The 24,647-nt window shown below is 42.9% G+C and overlaps 1 protein-coding gene and 1 pseudogene across 1 annotated transcript in view; both read right to left on the minus strand.

Moving 5' to 3' along the window:
- znf385d (zinc finger protein 385D) overlaps positions 1–24,647 on the minus strand; it is a 71,304-nt gene that overhangs the window by 18,067 nt on the left and 28,590 nt on the right. Inside the window, exons 3-4 of the mRNA XM_070966278.1 lie at positions 17,531–17,638; positions 5,437–5,605 (exon numbers count right to left, since the gene is read on the minus strand). Coding sequence (XP_070822379.1) covers positions 5,437–5,605; positions 17,531–17,638 — 277 coding nt within the window. The remainder of the gene's footprint in view (positions 1–5,436; positions 5,606–17,530; positions 17,639–24,647) is intronic.
- LOC139333510 (tetraspanin-8 pseudogene) lies at positions 11,468–12,184 on the minus strand (annotated as a pseudogene).

A 24,647-nucleotide genomic window follows, 5' to 3' on the forward strand; every position in this document is an offset into this window, starting at 1 on the left:
GAGTTCACTAAACTCTGTAAATTAAAGGGGGGTTTCAACGATTTTACACATCGCCGTCTGTTTCCAGGCCTTAAGGATCTCTGTGTGACAGAAGCTGCATCCAAAACCTTTCGTGGCTCCAGAGGGAGCTGCTCACGTAGCCCACTCCTCATCCTCCTCATCCTCATCTTGAGACTCGCAGCTCGAGGCTACATTAGCGTCTCTCTGTGTTCAGATAAAAACTAGCTACTTTAGTTGTGTGCGTCACAGGTTAACGGTATCAGCACATTTCTGACCTCTGCCGCTTCGCTTCCTTCGTCTCAGTTCAGTTAAAAAAGATCTGCTGTCATTTCTGTGTGTGTGCGCAGCCTAGGACGTAATTGTTGGAGTAATCTCAGACCGAACTGTTGGCAGTCAGGTTGCATTGTGGGTAATATGGGCACCAGGTTTTAACGAGGAGGAAGAATGCATGGAATAAATGAGATGATATCTCTGGTTCTGCTGCATCGATTTCAGTCCCCTTCTTAAAACTGTCCATCATGAGTGCGACAGTGCAGCAGGAGTGCAATGCTCAATCAATGGTGCACTATTTCAAGTTTCTGAAGAAAGATATCGAGCATAATAGACGTAATAGACACTGTTTATGCATTAAATCTCTCCACACACCCCTCTTTCTCTGCTTCTGGCATGATGGAAACTTGCTGTGAGTGGTTTCATACATATTTAGCTGAGTCATGTTTTCTCCAATCATAATGAAAACAGTGCTAACCATGATGAATGTATCGCACACATCTAATTTAACAAGGTCACGGAGCGGCCTGACAAGTTGTCTTTGGGCAAAGTCTCCCGCGATGTGGCCTCAGCGCTCAGGTCTCCGTCGCAGCTGAGGCGATGACTCTTCAGCGCAAATGGAAAACAGATCCGTCACACGTGTCAGCGCAGCTCAAACAGCTGTCGATTAAACTTAATACCTTTTTTTTTTTCCACTCACAGTTAGTTAGTTCAGTTGAGTCACACATTTAAGGCAGCAGGGAAACTTACATTTTTCTTGGCATATTTCAGTGTATTCGTACAGAATAACAAACGCTCATTATTAATGCAGTAATTAGAGCCCCGGCAGCAGCTCTTAAATAACCAATCAGGTGCATTTCTGAAGCAAAAATAAGCACCTACCTGACGTTGCTCTCAGCACTGGGTGTGTTGTGCTTTGGAATAGAATTATTACTCACCAAGTATTTTGTTTTTCTGCTGGTAATTGTGAAGAAAAACAAACCCATTGAAAGCCCACTCTGCAAAAGCAAACAGCGCTGTGCCACCCTGTTGTTTCTGCCTACTCTCACTGCGGCCATTACTCTTCCCCGAACTCAGCTTTTCATTAGAGTGAGTTTGGTGCCACTGATATACCGTCAAATACTTCAGCCTTGCAGATAATGCAGCATTTACCCGCCTCGACAATTAATTCTTCTGACATCTGAGCACATTAATATTCATTACCCGGTGCCACTTTTGACAAACTGCCGCCCCCGCACACCGTAGATATGATAGAGAGATGGTGTAGAAATGTGCTGCTGCTTTTTTTTTTTTTTTTAAGGCACTGAAATGATTAATAGCCATTTGTCTGTTCGGTTATGATGGCTTGTTATTGAAGGTCTCTGAGGTCTTTGCCTGTGTATAATGTGTTTACAGTTTTGCATGTTTGTATGTTTTGTAAATGTCGGGCAACGTCCATAACAGATGGATGCCTCGGTGCAGGTAGAGTGGGAGGAAGCCGACGTCCGAACACATTTTTACTGTTTAGTCCTCAAGTTATAAATGAGTACTGCAGGGGAATATGTATAACAACATGAATACAAACACCAAAATTTAACAACTCAAAGCCAAAAAGTCTTTAACACCCACTGTCCTTTAATTTTCTCTTTAAGTGGCTTTAATATTGTAAAATAAACAGTTAATGATTAAAGATTTCATAATAATGAAAAGATTTGAATCTGAATTTTAAACATTTATTTGATTATTTCACCATTTTATGGTTCTATATTTTTGTCCGTATCTTTAATGTATTTTATAATGGTTCATTTAATCATCTAATACTGAACACTTTGGGTCTCCACACATTTATTGTGTTAGCAAGACACGCTTGGGACAGAAACTATTAGCTTCTAGTACATTTAGTAGTATTACAGTATCCAGATGTATTAATTTTAAGTGTGCAATTGAGGTGTTGCCCCTTAAACAAATTGTAAGGAAACAAAAAATATCAGATATTTTCATCACATTTCCTTATTTTATTGATGATAAAAATAGTCCTGGACTGCGCTCCATCTCTTTCTAAATTATTAATTAATAGAATATTAGTCAACATGATCGTCAACAAAAGGATATTATGAAGCTTCTTTCATCCTTTCATTGAAAATCTGTTGGGTGAATCAATGAGCCTTGGATGGTCAAGGTTCCCACGGCACATGAACGTCCCACAGTTCACATGATGTAAAGGTAAGTGAAAAATTAAGGCCCCAGCAGCTGCAGACAGAGTGAACACAGGCTCAGCGCATTAAATATCTACACAAGATATAAAATAACTCAGAGTGCATGACTCCATTAACAAAAATCTACCTCGATTTTGAGCTCAGATCTGTGGTTGTAAAGCTCCATTCAAAGACTGATCTGACTGTCGTTACACTTTTCACTCCTGTTGCTTCAGACCTCCGAGGTGGCAGCCAGAGTTTGCCTCAGGTACGTCACCTGAAAGCTCTCTTCCGGTAAATGTCGACAAACTGCCGCGTGGATTAGCTCAGGGGCAGTTTGAGTGCAAATTGCTCCACTTAATGGTTTGACATTTGTGTAGCAGCTTAGCAGCTCTGTGGGATGCGAGACAGACTGCTGCCAGGTGTAAAGCTCTTAAAGTGACATAAAGTCTAACATATGGCCTCAGTGAGGATAAATATATAGAATTAAGTACTTAATTAATATTGTTTTCTCCTCTACTTTTGAACTCATACGAATATTATTAATATTTGTAGCATTTATGAGCCAAAATCTTCAAACCTGTATCCTCTTAGACATGATACCTGGTTGCGGATTTCACTTCAAGCTACCTTTAAACTTCAGGCGTGAATAGGTCACACTCACAAATACGTCACGGTATGTGATGAGCTCCAGAAATGTGCTCCTGATTTAAGTACTTGTGGAACATTGGAAGAAGACGTGGGCAGAGGTGAAATGAATCCCAGAGCGCGACGGCTCAATGTGTTTCCAATTCCTTTAAAAAACCTCTATTGTTACAGTTAAAGGGGAAGACTTTCATTGGGCCAATTTCATGACATAATAACAGGCGGCTTAAAGAATATTACAGTGGAGGAGACGGAGAGGGCAGGGCTCCTCAGCAGAGCTTTCAGTTGCCAAAGACGTTATTCTCCGCAGAGCCAAAATGAGACACAGCAGATAAAATCATTTAAAATAACCTGCATCTGGTTCCTGTCAGGCGCCGAAAGTTGCAGTTGCTTTTTATTTACTTTTCCAACATGTTTTAAAGCAGGAACTTCCATCGAGAGTAAGAACCTTGTTTGGCAGACACCTGGCAGAGATAACCGGATTTAAGCAGCCACCTGGCTGCCGCGAGATGAATATTAACTCAGCGCACGACAATGTGCACCGGAAAAAATGTAATTAAAAGTGGGATAATTGGCAAATGCAAAGTACAAATTCAATATAGGAGGCATGAGGTCTGCAGCGCATGGTTATATAAGTTGCAATGCTTTCACAAACTGCCATCAAATTGAGGAATTTAGCATGATTTCAACTAATCCGTACAACAACATGTCTTCCAACAGTGGAAGAGTTTACGGCTGTTGTGAATGGCCGAACTTAAAGGCAGGATGAAAAGCCTGCCGTCAAAGCCTCTGCAGGCTGCATCGAACTGCCTCCCTGATCGCGCTCCAAGAACTCTGTGGCTTTTGTGTGGCTGTGTCCTTTGTACAATGAGTTGTACAAATGCAGATCGTGGCGCAGAGAGAAGAGAGTTTGAGAGAAAATTAAACTTCTCTCTCAATGCAGAGGAGGACTTTCAAGGTGCATTCACAGGTAAAAACTCAACGGCAGGATAAAGAATGAGTTTCCAGTTATGACCTTGGTTATCATGGTGCATTGTACGATGACCCCGATGAAGGCCGCGTGGCTTCCTCACAAAAAAGTTATTCTTTATGCTACAAGTGTTGCAGGAGTTTCCACCTCTTCGTGAAAGTTTAATCCCCCTAAATGCCGCAGTCAGAAAGGGAGTTAAAGTCGCTTTAGTGGCATTCAGACTGGAAACAGCTGTGCATTAAAAGTGCACGTGTGGATGTGTTGTGGTTGCTTCAGGTACCAGACAATGAAATATGATCCAGGAGTAACAGCTTAATGCCTCTGAAGGCTTACAATTATTATACTTTGAGACAGGATTTTACGACTCTGGAAAGTTATCACACTGTGAATTATTTCACCTGTGAAATAATTGATTGTGAGGTAAGCAGCAGAAATACGCTGTTACAGATTCACCAGGACTGTGTGCTTGTACGTACTAACCTGACTGTAAAAAGCAAAAATACATTAGAAAGTGATACCTTGATAATCCGACGCACACTCAACTGAAAACAGCACAAAGACAATATATTTAATGTTTGAGCTTCATTGATTTCTGTAAATATCTGCTTATCCTGAATCTGATTGTTTGGATCATTCCACAGGTAAACGAGCTCGTTGGTAACAGGTGAGAGCATCATGAAAGGGGCATCCTGGAAAGGCTCAGTCGTTCACAAGTGAGGCTGGAGCGAGGTTCACCGCTTTGTGAACACATGATTGGATGAAGGATGTTGCTGCATGAGCTCAGGGACACTTCATCAAGCTGTTGTTGGTAAACACAGTTTGTCTGCAAATGATTGAATCCTGATTTTATTTATGATTCACACAGCTTCCCAACATCTTTGCCGGATGACGTTATGCTGCGTTGCGGTAAAAGCTGATCTAGGTTGAACTTTTCTGCAGGACAGCTCTGCACCGACAGAGTGGTCCCATTCGAATGAATGGAGGGGCCATGTTTCTTTTTTCAAACGGTGCTGCTGTCTGCATGAACGCGACCTTGATGATCCAGTGAGCACTTTGTTTGAAGCACACAAGGCCCTGCTTCATCCCTCTTATGTCTGACTGTGCCGTGTGTCCTGCAGAGATCTCCCACCTCTACAAATTCAATATACGAGCACTCGTCGGCAGTCAGCCATCGGCAGACCAGCCAGCACAGGCTTGATATAATCAACAGTGAGTCCGTCCAACACATAGAGTGATTGCATGTTGTGTGCAGCAAAACTCCAAAAATGTGCGTTTGCTGGGTCCAACATTCACCCCCCCCAGAAGAGCAGCCGCTCCAGGAAGACAACAACAAAGAACATGTGCTGGGGAATGTGCAGCAGGCAGGAAAACACAAACCTTTCCTGTCGGTGCCGTTGGGAACCTGCGAGGTGTTGATGCCCTTGGCGATATCTTGGTTGGCGGTTTCCTTGGTGGCCGCTGAGCCTTTGAGCTTACTCTTCGGTGCGTCCAGGGCTTTTAGCTTCTTGGCATGTTTGGTCCCCTTGTAGTGGGCCAAGGCCTGGCTCTGTGAGGAGAACAAAATAACAGGCTCGATTTAACGCTGGGAAAGCAGCAAAACACAGAGCCAGGATGAAATGAAATCTGAAAACTAGAGGACCACAGTCAGAGTCGCCGAAGCAGAGGAAGTAATTAGCAGGGGACAGTTGATACGCCCTGCAGTCCAGCTAAACGTGCTAACGTTTGATAGTGTTTTTACTGGTTTTAGGAAAAAATGTTCTTCTCTTACCCAGGTAATTGGTTTTCTAAGTTATTTAAGCTCTGCTCTGTTTATTTTTTTTTATCTCTTGAGTGAATAGAGTCGGTTTTCATTTTTTCCAAATAGCTATAGTAAATCCATCATTCTGGACCTTAAAGTAATCTGTTGTTCTACAGCAGCGATGTACTTCAGAGGGCCGTCGTGTCGGCTGTTTTTTTCTGGTAAAAACAGAGACGTTTTGCAAAACCAGCCCATTATTTCCCTTTCATTTCCCCTGGTTCCAGCCCCTGAATAGCTGTCGAGATTTCAAATTTGTCTCGCTATTCAAACCATCACAGGGTGGTAATGAAATGACCATTCAGAGTGAATATGAAGCCCGTTTCTTTATTAATGAAAATAATACCTGCATGTCAGTGATTGAGAAATTTGTGTGGCCTGCGATGTGGAATTTGTGAAGCGGCCCTTCGGTTGAAAGTCTGAACACGTAGCTCCACCGAGCGTCACCTTCACAACAGATTCACCCGGGCACACAGAAGTGGGACATATGCAAAGACTTTGAGCTGTCCTTGTTTACCTCTGCACACTTCCCTGCATACTTTGCCGATGGCAGTAAGGAAGGTATCAGGAGAGATGCAATTGCCTCTCGGAATAAATAAGTGCGCCAACCACACATCCCCAGAAGACATTTGTAAGCATCTTTATTTATGGGCCGCTGTGGGGATATTCATTAAAGACTGCTGGGACAAAGAGACCGTTCCTGGTAGTATTCTCAGCGTTGCCGTACACTGTTCCTGTTTCCCTTTGTTCCCTCTCAGTAATTAGTTTCCCTTGTTTTATCAGTGGTTGTTTAATTGTAGGAAAATAAGCTTGTGGTATCACGGCAAAGCTCTCACGGCTCTCCTGAATATCATTTAAATTGGCCAAATTTCCTACATATAATATCAAATATAATAGAAAGAGACAAGTAACGATGTGTCATTATATGACGGGAACGAAGTTTCCAGAAATTCATCGTTCAGTAATTCTGTTGGCAGCGGCTGTGAAACAGCTGAGGTGCCTTAAAGGTTTTCCCTTCGTTAGAGAAGCCGTTTTTGGATGAGGCATCACTTTCTCAAACAGAGAGCACATCTTGTTCTGGCATGAAACCATTCATTCTGGCCCGCATTCATCACTCTCCAGGTACCAGAGACATCACTTGTTTTTCTGTTGTGAGACTCAGGTGATATGGATGGCTGTTTAACGCGACTACACCAATAATTCATCTTTCATTAGAGCAATGAAGTGGAAGAATCGCCTGAACTCCGAGTTTGACACATGCATGATTAAAACTGGGAAGGAAATCATTTGTTTTCCTTCCAGGTGCTCTGCGGAGGGGTGGGGGGTGGGGGGGCATCAAACAAGCTGGAGTCAGAGGGTTGTTTTAGGATTTAGAGGCTGGCTGTCTGGAAAACTAAAAGGTCACATTTAAAGATGTGTGCGTGTCAGCTAAGATGTGGGCTATGCTACTGTAAGTCCTCCCATTAAAGACCCTGAGAACACATTTTCTTAATTGACTTCTAACTGTGAGCAGTGGGGTCCAACATGAACACAGACTGCATTCGTGTTTTCCTCCAGCTGGTTTGAACTGGGCAGCGCTCCGTTTTCCCATTTTTGAGCATTTAACTATAATAAAAATGCCCCTTCTTTTGCAAACTTGAACTTTGGCTTCGTTGGCTTTAAGTCTGAAATAAATGCATGTTTCCTTTTCTCAGTAGAGCTAACAAATTTGAGTTTGTACTGAAATGATTTCATGCTTTCATATCTGATTTTTGGACATGCGCTTCACTGTAAATGTGCTTCCGATTTCATTCATGTTTGAACAGGCTTCAAAGTCCCTTTACTGTGAAAGCCATAACAGCAATCTGACCTGTCATCATATCTGTCTTGCAGCACAAAGTTAGTATGCAGACAGATGTATTGAATATGCTCCTTGTTCTCTTCCTCTAAAGCTGCACTAATCAATATTTCCATGTTAACAGAGGATCACGCAGATAACTGTGCAATGACAAACCCACACAAAGTCCTCACCAATGCTGCAGTTCCTCTCAGCTCTAGTTCAAGTTCAAGTTCTTTATTTGTCATAATCTCAACAGTTACAGTGAAGCAGTCGTTGGCAATGACATCCCTGCTGTCAGCCTCCTCCCACAATGCTCATGCAGCATAAATGAAAATCCCCCGAGTAAATGAATAATGAGAATCAGAGAATTTCAGAAATAAGACATAAAATAGAGCAGAATTTACAGTAGAGGAATAAAACTACTGTGGTAGGCTGGTGTGTAACATGGACCAAATGAAAAATGTAGACAGGTTGTTCAGTAATGTAGTAAATGTATGTCCTTTATGAGAAGCAGTCCTAATAATAATAATAATAATAATAATAATAATAATAATAATAATGCATTTTATTTGTGTAGCACCTTTTAAAACATATTTAAAAGGAGCTTCACAACAGCAAAATAAAGACCAAAACAATTAGAATGACAATAAATTAAAGCATTATAGAGGAACATAAAAGCAGAATAACGTATATGATATTGAAATAATAAAAAAATAGAGTTGATTACTATATGCACACAGCAAGAAATTAAGTAAGAGCACATTTTTAACACATTTTAGATTTAAAAGAAGACAAAAATGAGGCCCTGAGAGCAAAGACCTGCTCTTGGTTTTCAATCTAGATCCTGGAGTGTCTTAACGAGACCCAGCAGAGGATCTCAGGCTGCACTTAGGCTCCTATGTGATTAAACACTCACTGATATACTCAGGAACCGGTCCCATCCAGGCCTTAAAAGTGATGATTAAAATCTTAAAACCGATTTTTAAAACACACAGGTAGTCAGTGTAATGAAGCTAAGATTGGGGTTATATTTACTCCCTTGTTAGAATTAGTGAGGAGTGTGGCAGCAGCGTTTTGAATTAACTGGAGTCTGGAAAGGTTGTGTTTGCTTAAGCATGAGCAGAGTGAGTTACAGTAGTCCAGATGGGATGTGATGAAGGCATGAATGAGAGTTTCTGCCTAACTGGATAAAACAAGACTGGAGAATTATCTTAACCTGCTGACTGAAATTAAGATTATTATCAAAAGTGATGTCCAGATTTCTGCAGCTAGCTCTGCACAGATAGGAACAGGATATTGACTGACACACATACACTGTGATGATTTAGCTTGTAAACAGTTCTCAAATCAAGATATATGCAGCTGTACGGCGACATGTGCAGGTAACACACCCAGGTACAACAGGTGAAGCGTGCCACTGCTGTAGCAGCTAGCTCAGCTGTTTTATTTGGTTCATTCTCACCGCTCTCATCAGCTTCGTTTAAAGGCGCAGCACACTGCTGTTTTTAGCAGCACGTTAGCAGTTAGCTGGTAGCGATTAGCTAGAGAGAACATTGTGCAGCTTTTAGCAGCTACGGAGAGAGAAGTTTCTCTCAGGAGTTGGTCGATTCCAAAAGAAGAGAGAGCATTGGACGTCTATTCATCAGGTGACCACATACACTGTGGAAGTCCAAGAGAAAGCTAATGCTAATGTGTCTGCAGGACGTGCAAATAAGCAACCGTTTGCTAACATGTTAACAGCTAAGGTGATGATATAGCAGTGTTGTGGAAACAGCCTGCATAGATATGTGAAAATCAATAAATGCAGCTTTTAAAAAAATTGTTTTAGTAACCTTTTTTGCACAACAAAACTAAATCAGCTGAATATATACTGCCAATGTGGCAATAATACTCTTCTTGAAAATGTGGTTTCAGTGAGGATTTTTGCCTTTGGTACAGGAAATATCTCAGAAATCATCCTCCTAAAGTTTCATTCATGCTTTAACAGAAACCAGAGGAGGAGCTCAGAGGAGCACGTCCAACCCGGCCACTCAGAATAAGGAAACTATTGTCACTATACATCAATATGCATCAGATCATTACAACAGTGCAGTTTATAGTTTATGGGGATGTGAGCTGCATGTCATGATCATCTGCATGTGTGCAAAAGCTGGTTGTCCTTTTTTTAGGCTTGTGTGGTTCATCAGACATCGTCCCTTCCTGTTGAAGTGATGATATTCTCCTTCCCTTCCTCGTGTTCGGAATAACCAGCATGTGGATAAGGTCTATTAAAAAACGCATTCAATTAAAAAGGATGTGAGTAGGCAGGAGAGGAGGCGGCATGGCAGAACCGAGAGAAACTGGAAATGTTCAGTCCACATGAATGAATGCTTTGTCCAGAAATCTGGAAATAAATCCCAGAAAAATCATGTTTGAAAAATTGGGTTACAACATCAAACTGGCCATTGTTGTGCTGAGACAAGAGAGGAAACTTCAAGAATCAAGCCCGGGGGTTCAGAGCACATTGTTCAGGCTTTATAATTAAGTTAACTCGATGTGATTCAAATAAGACGATGAGCAATTTCTTCCATAAACAAGCGACTGTTGCTGGTGGTCAGAGTTATTCAGAGCAGACCCAAAGCTCAACACGGACGAGAGTTTACAAGTGTTACAGCTGTTTATGTTTTCACTTGCTCTCATAAGGCGTCCAACAACTAAATTAGGAATTTAACACTCAAATAAAATTATCTGTGAAGCGCAGCATTGATGGAACGGAGGGTAAATCGTTTTTATTTGTGGAACAGTTTATTCAGTTTTCTTTAATCTGTGGATTTTACTCACTTTTATTTGTAGCACTGACTTTGTGCACCATTTTTAACCAGTCATAAATCTTTATGACCTAGATTCACAGAGTATATACCAACTTGTAGACAGTTGCATCATAAGGCTGTAAGATATGGAAGGGAGGCGTCTTCAAGGGCAGCAGGGATGTAAATTAAAGCCTATTGTGATGCAGATTTTGGGAGGACGGTTCATCTGATTAGGCCCACAGCATCACACATGCACAAACCCACCCACACACATTCCTGTGGGTAAGTTAAGACCCCTGTAAACGATGCCAATTCACAACAAAGAGCCACTGGTTATTGTCTTAACCCACAAAGCCTGAGTGGACGCTTCAGTGTCTGTGGGGGAGCAGGATCAGGTATCGTGGGAAGCAGCCACACCTCGCTCTGATCCTCTGTGTGCATCAGACGTGTGTGACGGCCTAAACCAAACAGAAACATATTCTTCAAACATGTTTTCTTCTGGAAACAGGCTGCAGCCAACACCTGGTTTTTGCTGAGTGTATTTATGCTTTCTCTCAGTGAAGTCGATCAAAATCGAATGATTCTCGGATTGATTGTTGCCGTTGTCTCAGAACTGAGAGGATGTTTATGCCTGGATAAATAAAGAGAGCAAATGTTTGAAAGTAGCAGGCATCTGCCATTAAATCAACAATCATAGAAATACTTCCAGTAAAAGTCATGTGGTCACAATCCTACTAAAGCAAAACAACTGGAGTATTATCAGCGAAATGTACTTCAAGTATGAAAAGTTAAAGACTGCTTTTTGTGGAGTCACGTGACAAAATCATTAGGAAATTATATATGTAACTACAGCTGTTAGATGAATTTGGTGGAGTAAACACAAACACAGGTACAAACGGGTCGAAACACTTCAAAATGCACGAGGCAAAGCTCAGAGAAGATGCAGTTAAGACTAACGTGATGATCTGAGAGCAGCTGTGGACCTCAGGCCTTGTGAAAAACCTCTTAAATGATACTTTTCTTCTTCAACACAATTTGACAGAGCAAGACTAATGAGAAAATCATTCCCAGAAACATCAGAAGGCCAAATGCAATTGCGGTTCCTATGAGTGAGTCTGATACTCTGTCCAGCCAAGTCATGATGAACGTCATGCACGGCGTCGAGTATATCTCGCGTCCATCCAAATCCGTGCAGTTTCTCGAAGTGTCTGTGCAGTTGCAGGAGTTGGGTACCACCGTCGAGTTGCCCCAATCGAGGTGTCCATCAAAGACCCCGCAGCAGAACCCGGCCCTCTCCACGTTCTGAAGAGACTGCTGAATTTCCTTCGGCTGCTCGCTCAGAGGAAGCAGCTGCCTCATGTGTTTCTTCACCAGCTCCTGGGCAGCTGCGGTTCTTGATACGGCTCCCAGCGATCCCACCGCCAACAACATGAGGAACATCGTGAGCAGGCCCAGGAAGAACAGGGCCAGCAGGCAGCGGTTCTCTCGGATCGCTCCACAGCAGCCCAGGAAGCCAAAAATGAGAGTCACGGCACCGATGAATATCAGCAGGTTTACAGCTGGGAGCTGCTCAGTGATCTGGTTATCTGCGTGGTTGCTCCTGATGTGCACGAATAAGCTGAGAATAGCGATTCCACCCACAAAAAACAAGAAGTTGAAGGTGAAAAGCAGGTATTTGATCACCTTGTTGACCGCCATTGTTGAGCCCCACAGGGTCTGAGTCACCAGGTGCTGAGTGCTGAAATGCAGAGGCTGTGGTCAGAGCAGGCGGGAACTGAGATTTTTGTGGGCGTGTTCAGCGGATGTGGGGTCACGGTGTTGAAAGCACAATGAAAACAGGCCTGAGGGGGTTGGAAAAGGTAAGTTCTCAAATGACAGCACCTCTGGATGCTCCTCAACTGTTGTTACTCAAATAAAGAGACGGCATGGAGGGAAAGGAAGCTTGGCAAACCAAAATCACTGGAACGTAACAAATGATGCACCTTTTTAACTAAATAGCACACGAATGCAAAGGCAAAACAAACAAAAAGTCGCTTTAGCACATTTCTGTTTTGTCACATGTGAGCTGTGGGCATTAAGCAACAGATCACGGCTTGTGTTTTAGCTTTGGCCTCATTGTTTGGGGCCCCACAGGTCCTACAGCTGCGTCTATAAAAATAAAAAGAATTGCAAAATCAATAAGTTCTTTTCCTTCAAATATCTTTTTGTTTTCTCGTGGTCTTGTTAAAACCCAAGAAGGATTGAAGTGGTAACCCTTTCCCACATACCCAGTTTATTGCACATTTGATGAGAGAAATGTAAATCATTGTTATTAAAATTGGAAATGTTTCATGTTTTATATGTTAACTGTGGCTCTCTGTGACACATCTTCAACCAAACAAAACCCAAAACTGGGAGTCGGCAGAGTTAATGACGCATGAAAACTACTGTCGACACCTATCAGAGACACAGAGCAGGTGAAGCTCTTTCCTTCTTAAAGCTTTGCATTAAGTTTTGGTTCAACTTTGTTTCTGATGTCAGTGAACATTATAAAAATGTCCACCCCTGCTCCAGTTAGTGGCATTAGTGGCACCCAGTGTTTGCTTAAGATGCCATTATGCTCCATCGAATTGCTTTGGAGGCCCCCTCCCCCGACACCTTTCCAAGAGTTGAACTCTGGTTCCTACTATCAAGCTCGGTAATTGACTGCATTCCTTCCAGAAATCCCATTTAGATTATCAGCTTGTGAAAACTGGACGTCTGCAAAGTAAACAAGCTAAATTTACAAAAACATGAGTCAAGGTAAGGAGATAAAGGAAGAGTTGTAAATGCATTAAGCGTAAGCAGGCAATAAAGCGTAATCTGGTGACTCACTGTCAACAAATTACAGACTCGAGTCGAGTTTATGATCTTGACTCATAAACATGAACGGGTCTAGTAAAGCAGAAACATCTTAAAATCTTTTAAGACAGACAAGCTCTTTTCTCTTTATGATCTCAGACCATTAACTGGTCTACAGACAGACTCTGCTCGGGTCTGGGTCGAGCAGGAGACCACAGGCGGGCCTTCCCGCCGCTTCCCTCAGTCCATGCTGCAGGTTCGCATTACGACAGAGCAAATTAAACGTCCTCTGCCGAAGCTGCGGCGTAAATAAAAGCATCCTCTGGGTGTTCCAGCTCAACAGTGTACCTGCTGATTGACAGCTAAGCACAGGGTCTATCTCTCTAATGAAGCGTTCAAATTAACAGCTGATGGACAGTAAATACACACCGAGATCGAGTTCCCCGCGTGAAACATAATAACCTCATCCTGAGTAATCACCGACACGTTCAGTGTTAAAAATGGATTGATTACTCCTTTAATGAGAGAGCGGTGACACTGCTATTTATGATGCTACTGATTGAACAACATGCAGCGGTTGCAGTGATTTTCTTTTAACGTGTTTTGATTACTTTCAAAATGGTATTCAAATTAGGAAGAAGGGAAATCGAAACCCATCTCCTGGTCCATCGGTTACATTAAGGAAGCTAATATTAATGCAGTTTATGTCATTAGATTCTACTGTAGAGTGCGTGTGTGAGCTAATGAATGTAGAAATACTTTGTGGTGACCTCCGTGTCAGTGATACTGTCTCCTTCCCGAAATCTGTTTTGCTCGTCAGGCTCACCGTATTGAAGCCAACGACAAAAATAATTCCAAGAGATCCAAAAAACATGCAAGAAGATCACCACCTGACCGATGGTGACACAGAGGAACTGGGTCCCCGGGCGCCGGTCAGCTGGCAGCCCACCGCTCCTGGTCTGCCGTGGAGGAAGGACGACCAGGATGGGTCAAATGCGAGGAATAATTTTATCAGAAAGCATGGCATTGTGCATGTTGTTCACCAAAATAAAGCATGTGCCTGTTGTGTGGTGATTAATAAAGTAAAGATCTTAATCTTAATCTTAATTTTCCAGCTGATCCAAGAGGTTTTTAAAGAGTTTATTTCGCTGAAGGAGAAAGACAATGTTCTCAGCCCATAAAGGAACATATCACATTTATCACATTCAAATTCAAAATCACCAAACCTGGAGATACGTGGTTTTCACTGGACGGGAAGGGTATGAAAAAATCTGTAAAGTAACGTAAAGTAAAAGTACAAGATGTGGCTGAGATTTAATGGCGTGAAAGTATGAAGTTGTAGTATTTAGTGTGAAAGTATGAAGTAATGTACAAGTACCTTGAATTTTAATGACAGTACTCGAGTACATTCCACCAATTAGACATGCTAAGAAGAGGCTTTCACATTAACGGTCCCTTTTCAGACATGAAACAAGACAAACAGCCGGACGACTTCGTCCTGTTGTTGGACCATCATGCCGCTGACGGCCCATCATTTCAGTCTGAATGGTGGTTTTTGTTTTGCAAACAGAGCAACTGGTCATTTAAGACATAATTACGACAACTGGGTGCAGCCAACAGAGGCTACCTGAAACTGATTGAACTAACAGTCACTGTTGTGGTTGTAGGGTCAGGTTAGGCGAAGCTGCAGGTTAAAGGTCATCAAGAGCTGTTTTTCTATTTTTACATCAACAAGTATTGATTTGATCAATAAGTATTGATTTGATGTCCGCCAGCTAAACTAAGTAAAAACATCTAGACCACGAAAACACATGCAGGTAAACGCACAGAACAGCAGAGGACATAAAATCAAACACTGAGTTCATAAAATCACAGTTATGTAGCTCATTTCCTGAATGTGGCTTAAAGAACGTGAGTGGGCGAATGAGAGGCCAGACACGAGCAATGACTCTGTAAGAAGATGATTATGTGTTAAAGAAGAAAAGCAATCAGAGAAAAAAAACCACTCGGCAGCCTTTCCTGAACTTCATATCTCTTTTTCCACCTCTGCACAGCATCAAACATCACAGTAAAAAAAACATCACGATGATTCAGACATCCAAAATTACATCTCAAACAAAACCCTCCTCGTTTCGCTCGTCTTCGTCTTGTATAAATTCTCATCCCGAGTTGGTGTAACGGATGAGGCTCCTCTGGAACATCGTATTATGTCTCCATGATGGATCTGACTTTACAGAGCTAATAAAACCGCGGCTTCTCCATCACCTGCCGTGCTGTCACGCAAACTCACAGACAAATCAAAAGCTCACAGCAATAGCAAAATAGCAGCCAACAACATGTGATTTCAGCCTTTTGTCTGATTCACGTGTAGCACGGACACCTACGGACTGCATGCATGCGCTGTGCTGGAGTTCATCTTCCAGTGACTCACCTACTCTCTGTTCCCTCTCAACTGCACAACAGATTAAACACTCAACAGCCTGTTAACAACGCAGAAAACAATTCAGTCTCCTCTATATTAACTCGCATACATTGTATTTTAATTACTGCAGTATTGAATTGTATTTTCAGACTGTGTTCATTTGCATTCTCTTTGCACCAAAGCTTAATTTTTCATGTGCAGTATGTTAACGACATGCTGTATTACTATTGGTGCATAATATAAGTCAGAATTGCTGGTTTGGTGTCATGTCTCCTTTTTTATTCAGGCCTTGAAAACATGTTTGCTGCAGCCTACAAATACGCCGATCCATCTGACCTCATCTGTTTAAGTCAGACTAAAAGGTTATTCAAATGCTGTTCAAAGCTATTCAAATTCAAATGCTCGCTGTCAGATGACGGCGGCTCAGAATAAAGCCTCTAACAAGCCTGAAGACCAGCTGAATCCTGTCTGTACAAACCACATATAAAGATAGTTTCGTCCAATGTGCACACATTTTCAGTCTTCGACAGTCAGGAAGGAGCATAAATCTCATAACTGAGCAAACACACCAATCCACATTGGTGATCCGGCGGTAGACAACCACACGAATCCCATGAGGACACAAACTGGTGCCTGTTCTTGTACCAAAAGAAACACGGTCAGCGACCAGAAGCCTGCATGGTTTATATACAGTGCAATTTGTACAAATATGACAAACACGGAGGAAGACAGGGCAGAGTTTGGATGAGATCCTGGATGGAAGACAAAGGGAATGTGGACTATGACGCAATCTTTGGAAAACGAAACCAAGTTCAGGTAACGCTGCTTATTTGCTGGTATGTCTCCCCCGGACGACACATGCTGTAAATGTCAACACCTTTTATGGATATCAGTCCATCAGACGACGTCAGCAATTTATGGCAGCGATTGAGTCTGAAGACTTCAGATTACAATCTTTGCAGGTCGCAGACTACGATTTTATCTGCCGTCCATCAGCACAGACAGCAGCAGACTCGATCCGACCGTCACGCCTAAATCATGTTCATCATCAGGTCAACAGCCTGAATCTGTGTCCCCACCTTAAAACAGCTGAACAGCTGCTGACTCTGCAAAGAACATCAGTGATACAACACTGACGAAGCATTTTATTTCAGATTTCAGTCGTTTTCATCGGATAATAAGATAAAATCTAATGTGACATAAGTTTGACTTGACTAAAACAACTTTTAGTCAGCTGAGCAGGATGAGGTTGACTAAATATGATGAAAACTAACAAGGACATCTGATATATGACTAAATAAAACTGAGCTGACAAAATTAACACTGATGTGCACCAGATTTACCATTAGTTTAGCCTGTTAGCATGCTAATATTTGCTAATTAGTCATGCTAATTCGACTCAACATTTCACATTTCACAAAATAATAAAACTCTGGATGAAAATTCATTAGAATTTAGCCCCTGGGCATCTTTAACATCTGTTTATAAATAATAAATCAAGATATTTCACCAACAGCCAAAATTTTAAGTAGAGGAAAGGTGAGATGATCAGCAAAGTGAGGAGGAGGAGGAGGAGGAGGAGGAGGAGGAGCTCATCCTCTGGGGGCCACGAACTTTTGTCCAGATGTCAGTCCAGCCAACAGGTCCATCCAACAGACATTCTTCATTAATTTATTTCTGTTTTTCACTTTTCTCTTGAATAAAATACGTCCAGCTCTCACACAGCGTTTCTTTGCAGGTTACTTCCTGTGTATTTTCTGAGCGAATCTCTGGCAGGAGCGCTGACTTTGGATCTTTCGCTCCTCTTCAAAAGAAAACTTGCTCACCTGCGAGTTGAACCTCAGCTGGCAAACGCTGCAGGAGACGTGCTTCCTCTTTGCGGTGGGAGGGAGGCCGAGGGTGTGATGGAGGACAGCTTTCTGAACCGGGTCCATCTGGAGGACGGAGAGAGAGGCTAATTAAAACAGTGCTGAAGCCGACCTGTTAATCAGCTTCACTCCTCCATCGCTCACTGGGCTGTAAAGACAAAACAGGTTGCCTGGAGCTTTTTAGAGAGCCAGCCATTCATGCTTCGCTTCAACTAGTCCTTTCTGGCTCCGACATTAACACAGACATATTAAGAATTAATTCCCCGTTTGCTCATTCGAGGCACATGCTATCAGTGTTTTAACGTAAGAATCTTACTGCGATGGCCGTCGGCAAAATCCCTCAAGCGAACACTTTCAGGGAACCGCTGGCATTAGTGGATTTTTTTTATAATCATCAATAATTCCCCAGAAGAGATTAAAACCAGTGATGAATTTAACCTTCTGACAAGTTTTGTCTGTGAAGCCACAGTTCGCGTATGCCTTGATGGCACAGATGAAACACATAATAGAGCTACAGTCTTGCGTTTGGTGAAATATTCTCTGCAGCCTAATGAGTTTATTGCTTTCAGCTCATCCATCTACGACGCCGAGTCCAAAAAAAAGTTTGGAGGCTGTGAAAGAAAGAAAACTGAATGACATACACTCAGTTGAAAACAGTGCAAAAGACAATATATTTAAATCTTAACCACATTGGTTTCATTGAATTACAAACAGAATCACAAGAACACACCGGCCATATCTCTGATTACATTTGCATGTATTCTTTTTTGCAGACTCTTTCGTCCGAAGCGACGAACAAACGAGGTACAAGCCAAGCTGCTGGTGATCAAGGAGAAGCCGTGTAGAATAAGTGCCTCAGCGCTCATTTCCACCTGTCACAAGTGCCACAAGGCTTGCAGGTGTATGAAGGAACGTATAAGTGCCTCGCTAATGAGCTCGGCGAGGACGCAGAGAGAAGATGATGTGATGTGGACGAGCCAATCGAGGGCGTCTTCAGGATGAAATGAATTCATTGTTTGGATTGCAGTCGAGAGATATATCAGCTAGTGCTGTTTTTTTAGAAGCACAGTTATATGTCATGGCGGAGGAATATCTGGCTGTGGCTTTGCAGATAATACCTGCTGGCGAGATGAATTCCCGGGCCTTATGCAAGAACCGCTGTCTCAAATGATTTAAGACGTGGGGCATTTTTCCCGTATTTTCTCTTACGTATGAAAGTTAAACGTGGTTCAGGCCTGTCGAATGAGTCACGAACAGCCTGCGCTCCTCCAAAGATGAAGGGAACCTGCTGTGAATTATTCTGTCTTAATGTGAGTGAATCTGGAGATCGAATGTTACAGACATAAAGTAAAGCAAGAAATAAGAAATCAAATGTTGTTTGTGATTAAAGTGGAACTTGATTGGAAAGACGTTAAAAAACCTGAGACCAAAGGGGGAAAATGAACTGCTGTGAGTAAACTATAGTTATAACTGAGAAGTTTGAAGTTTCAATGGGAGGTTTGATGAAGGTTTTTTTTATGTGTAATGATATTTTGATGCAGAAGCAGCTGCTATGAACGGGGATCGTCCTCTGTGTACCTTCTGATACCCTCTCGACTGATCTCCATGGCTGTCGCACCTCCCCGTTCAGTCATGGACCGCTTTATTTTTCAGCGCTTTAGCTCTAACTTCACGTCGAAACATTCCTTTTCTATTTGTGTCACAGCCCACTGACACCGCTGGATTTGTGATGTTTTCGTCTGCTGATTTGCAGCAGCAGGACTGGAAGCTCTGCGGTGTGAAATTCTTCTTTGTACTCTGGTGGTTTGAGAGTTTGTTGAATCCAACTTGGAACAACAACACAACTACATCAACGAGGCTTGGATCTGACGCAGGCGAGCCTCACAGAGAGGAGTACGAGGAGGCCCGTGATGCCACAATTATTGTAAAAGATGATTCACAAAGAGCACACATGAATAAAAAAGCCAGCGCACACACGGGTGCCTACATTTTCATCTTAAGGACTAGCTCGGAGTGGTCACGCCTGCACTGCTGCACGCTGCTTGTCTGCTTGGTTCGTGCCTCCCTCTGTGTGCTGACAGGGCTTTGGGGAATGAACAAACACATCTGCCTCGCTGAGAAAGTGTCTCAATAGGCACCACTTGGCTGCAGAAGGAGAAAAGGTGCCGGCTCTGTGTGGGAGGATTAATCCACCTTGACAATTGTGCTGCAGAAGGTAGGCACAATGATGCTGCACTGTCGCTTTCTGTGGATTCTGTTTGGCTGAACTGAGGCAGTTTTTGTTATTTGGGATTTTGAAAGTATTTGTGTGCAGTGGTGGAAAGATTTTCCTGAGATATTCACCACTGGAAGAACAGCGGAAAGCAGAACCACACAGTAATTATCTGTGTCATATACATGAATGTCTTTTCATATTCCCTATTGATGCGTCAGTCTTGGACACCTGGTGCTACAACCACCATTCCAAAAAAGTTGGGACGCTGTGTTAAAGGTAAACCAGAATGCAGTCGTTTACAAATGAACTATTTATCAACTACGTTTTTTATGAAGCGTATTAATCTGTGCATCCGATGCCACGCATCGACATCGGCTCTGCCTGACCACATCTAGACCCAGTCTGGCTAGACTGGATCTTAGGTCTGGCATCCACACTCAACAGAACGCTGACACAGATATTTGTTTTTAGCTAACATAAAACACAGGATGTTTAGAGTGATATCGAGAGCTGGAAGAGACTCGCCTGTTATTCAACAGAACTGCGTGAAAAATGAAAGTAATATAGGCGGGAAATGGATGACACTGCACTCATGTGTGCTGCTGATCTGCTGTTAACAAGGCAGATCATTTATCCAGTCGGGGTTCTGCAGCACACCAGGATTAACTCACACAATATGTTTTTCCTTGTTTTACAAAGAAAAGAACTTACTGTATTAGATTTGCTGAATTCAGAATAGCAGTTTTCTCATTAAAACACCAGATGTGAACTCAGAGGTGAGATCGGACTGTTTATTATCCAGATGACGCGTCTGAGTACAGATGACATTTAAATAACAGTGTAAATGGGGTGCTGATGATTGAAACTTGACAGGATAATCTTGATTATTTCATCATCTCGTGCATCTTTTTCATTTTTGAATTGATGGAAATTTGCCTAGAAACATATAAATATATGAAAGTTGCTTCAAAGGGACAAACGTTTTCTTTTATTTGCATAAAAATCGAGTTTATTAGGCACACCTGTACAGTCAAATGCATTGCAGCAAGCTAATAGTTTGTGCCAGAGGGCAGTTTGTCACCCGCTTTGGTGCTGAAGGGTATTTCTGATATTAGGATTGTCACCCACATTGGCGACAGGCAGTAAAATCAGCTAAACAGTTTCAAATGGACTGACGCAGGAAGGCACGTAATCAGGTGCAGGTGACAGTAATGGCTGGAATGTTTCAACAGCTTGGCAACATCCACAGTCAATCCCAGTATTTACACTGTGACCGAACGAATGAGGAGCAGCTGGGCAGGCAGATGATGAGGTCAGGTGATCTCTGGAGGAGGTCGGTTCACTGAGGGCGACCGGAGGGCGCGGGACACAAAACATGGCACGGAAAATTCCAGAAAAGACACAGTTTAAAGACGGAGATGAAAGAGGCCGAAGGGACACAGCAGAAACCCAACATCCCAACCAGAACCCGGACACAGGTTGATACAGGTTCACAGGGACTGGATGGTGGAGGACCAAGACTAAGTGACTGCGGCAGAGAGCAGGGGGAAACAGACTTGAGCCTGATGGAGGCAAACTAAGACTAAGCACATCCTGAATGAAACACAACGTGGGTCTGAAGGGGACACTGAGAGAGGGACAGACCCAGACTTGGACTGACTCTGGCTCATAGACACAGGCTGAGAAGGCTTAGACTGAGTGAAACTGGTTCTAACTTAGGTTCAGACTCTGGTTTAGACAGAGAAGCAGTCTGTCATAGAACAAAGCAGAAGCTAACTTGGGCTGAGACAAAGAGACAAGTCCAAGAACGTAAAGCTGCATTTATTCTGGCGGCTGGGTTGAACAGGGACAGACTCAGGCTCAACTAGAGAGACGGATTTCACTGGGGTGAAAAGCCAGCCCTCATAGAGACAGAGGAGGCGAGATAATTGTTTAAATATGGGGATAACGGCACACATTTTCAGGAAGTCTCTCAAGGAATGCATTCGTCGTGTCGCGCTCAGCAGCAGGCACATATTTCTGATTTATTCCAGTGCAGTTGTAAAGGGCTGCTTGAGTTATGAGCTTCCAATATGGCTCTGACATCAGATTTAATACCAAAATAAAACACAACAAAAAGATAAATAATTTAAGAAAGGAAGGCGCACAAGTATTCCTCTGAGTTCCACTCGAGTAAAGACGCTCTTTAGTTGTAAACTCAAATCTGCAAGTATTTATTTATTCCTCAACGTACCATACGTCTCATACAAAGCGAAATAAAGTTGGAAACGTGCTTTTAAATGGTTAAATTTTCATAGATTGGATCCAATCAATACTTTCTTCCGAAATGAATACACTTGGTTTTATAATCAAAATCTTGCTACAATAAAATGTTCCCCTCACAGCAAAACAATGACGGCAATTGAGTTGTCAGCGAAGTGAGGCAGTCTCGTATGAATCACTCACAGTGCTTATGTTCACAGACAATACCCAGTTCCACAAAGTAGTCCATGGTGGGTGTTTTCACGCACTTATGATCCACTGCGACACTCAGCATGAACGGTTCGGAGGAGTGGCATTGTGTTCCAGCACTGCAGAGAATTTAGTGGAATATTTCTGATAGGAAATGTCTCCACAGACTGCGTTGACACAGAATGTGTGCAAACTCAACAAGGGAATGGTCTGCAGGGAGGTTACATGTGGTTTTCGAGAGCGTGGCGTGGTCCAGGGTCGAACTCACGAACTGCCAAAAGCAGGACGTGTTAGCGGCTCAGCCCAGTCTCATTTCCAGGACATCAAATAGACATTTCGTCACATTCATCAGATGCACAAGGTTCCCTTTAGTGTCTGTATGAGACGCACCAGGCTTTCAGCTAACTCACTCATAGCAACTGCTCCACCAGAACGACCGGACAGCTTATTCCGCTGACCCTAAGTGATGCAGCTTCAACGTAGAAACAACAGCTTGAGGGTCGATTAGCTTAGTTTTGCTGTTGAGGTGCGTTCAGATATAATGGAAACTTGACTTCAGAGTCAGCATGAATGCATTTGAAGTTCAGTGAATGTGCTTCAGGCACAGCAAACAGGCGCATTCACGCCCTCTAATGCTAAAACTTTTCAAACTTAGGTGAAAATTTGCAGTTATTCTGAATTGTATGGCTCATAAACGTACAGAGAGCGCAGCAGAGACCAGGCTAATAAAAGCTTTTACAGCTTTAGCAGCATTCAAAGGTAGAATGACCTAACACACCTACTCAGCAGTTGGATACATTATCGGCTTTTAATGGGGAATACATTTACCGAAAGTGTTTCGAAAAATGAAATGCTTAAATATATAGCTGGCCATTTTAAAGTACCGAAGGTCAGGAGGGAACCTCTTAAACATCAGAGGCGACAGGCTGCGATTAGGTACACGTACCAGAGTTCTTCTCACTTTCATATCAGCCACATCTGTTCTTTTGGTGATTGCTGAGCACTGCGTCAGCATTATAAAACACTTAATATGATATGGATATGAAATGCATGTGGTGATATACAGTGAAATGTGCAGCCGGGCAGAGAGACCATCTTTTCACCCTGAAATGCTGAAAACTCCCCATTACATCACCAGAGCAGGGTCTCTCCTTAGCCCTGACACACTTTGCTGGTGCAGTGGAGGGAAAGAAAAGTGTTATGCAACAGTCTACCTTTGTACTGTAAATCTCACCCAAGTTTTTGGATGAGAGAGGAGGATGACACATAGAGTTGGCGAGCCCTGTTGGCACGAGAAACACTACAGCAGAGAAACAGGCGCGCTGCAGCCTGCTGGGAAACTGGGGCCTGAGCTCTGGAAAGCTAAAGGCAGTTAAAAACATCTGGGCCACAAGAGAGTGGATGACCTCTTACTAGAAACACGCACTGGGCTACAACCATGTTATTTCTCCTTCGCTGTGGTGCAGATGCTGTGAAATGAATCCGTAGTGATGAGGCCACAAGAAATGACACAATCTGTATTTGTATTCTTATTCGTGGCAATGTCATTAATCACTGAGATAAAGTGCTGAAAAAGGGACTGAAAGTTCTCTGTATGAGTTTATTCCACTGTGCTATTGTTGGCGGCGCTGCTAATTTCCGCAGCACCGAAATTCCACCACCTCCTGTGCATCTTTCCATGTGTCTTTTTAAGAAATCCCCCTGTCATGTAGCATTTAATTCCCTCCCTGCGCTGAAACATGATGTGTTCAGGGCTCATCTGCAGAGAGCAGCTGCAGTGCCAGGGACATGTTATTCCCTGAGCTCCGCTCCCATCAGCCACCCACTGAGCCACGCACTCCACATGAGCCACGCCTGCCAGGGACGGAAATGTTGCCGGAGCAAATGTACCGCGACACACATATAATCCACGTGCAAACACACAGTGCTAACACCCACACACGCCAAAGCATATCACATATGCCCATTCTGCGAGCCTGCAGCAGCGCACGGCGCAGCAAATTCAGTGTCATCTTTCAAATCACTTCCCGAAGCTCTAATATGCAGTTTTTCCTCCGTTGGTCGAGTTCCAACGCCAGCACCTGTCAATCATCCTGATGAGCTGTCTGCCGCTAGCCTGAGGCGGAGGTAAGCGTTAAGCCACCTCAGACGATCAGAGAGCAGATGGCGAACGCAATCAATCAACAATTAAAGGAAATGTTTGCAGTGTTTTCCAACAGGTCTTGTACTCACATAAACATCCTTAACATAGCTGGAAAAAGAAATTCAGGCAAACATGAAGGCGCTGAGGATCTTACACACAGAGTCCACCAGTAATGTCAGGTGTAGTTTATTTGTTATTTTAATGTGGCATAATTCTTATTCATCTTTCCCTCTTAATGTGTTCTTCTCACAGTGGGTCCACACACA

Source organism: Chaetodon trifascialis, chromosome 7 (assembly GCF_039877785.1).
Source record: "Chaetodon trifascialis isolate fChaTrf1 chromosome 7, fChaTrf1.hap1, whole genome shotgun sequence".
Classification (NCBI taxonomy): Eukaryota; Metazoa; Chordata; class Actinopteri; order Chaetodontiformes; family Chaetodontidae; genus Chaetodon; species Chaetodon trifascialis.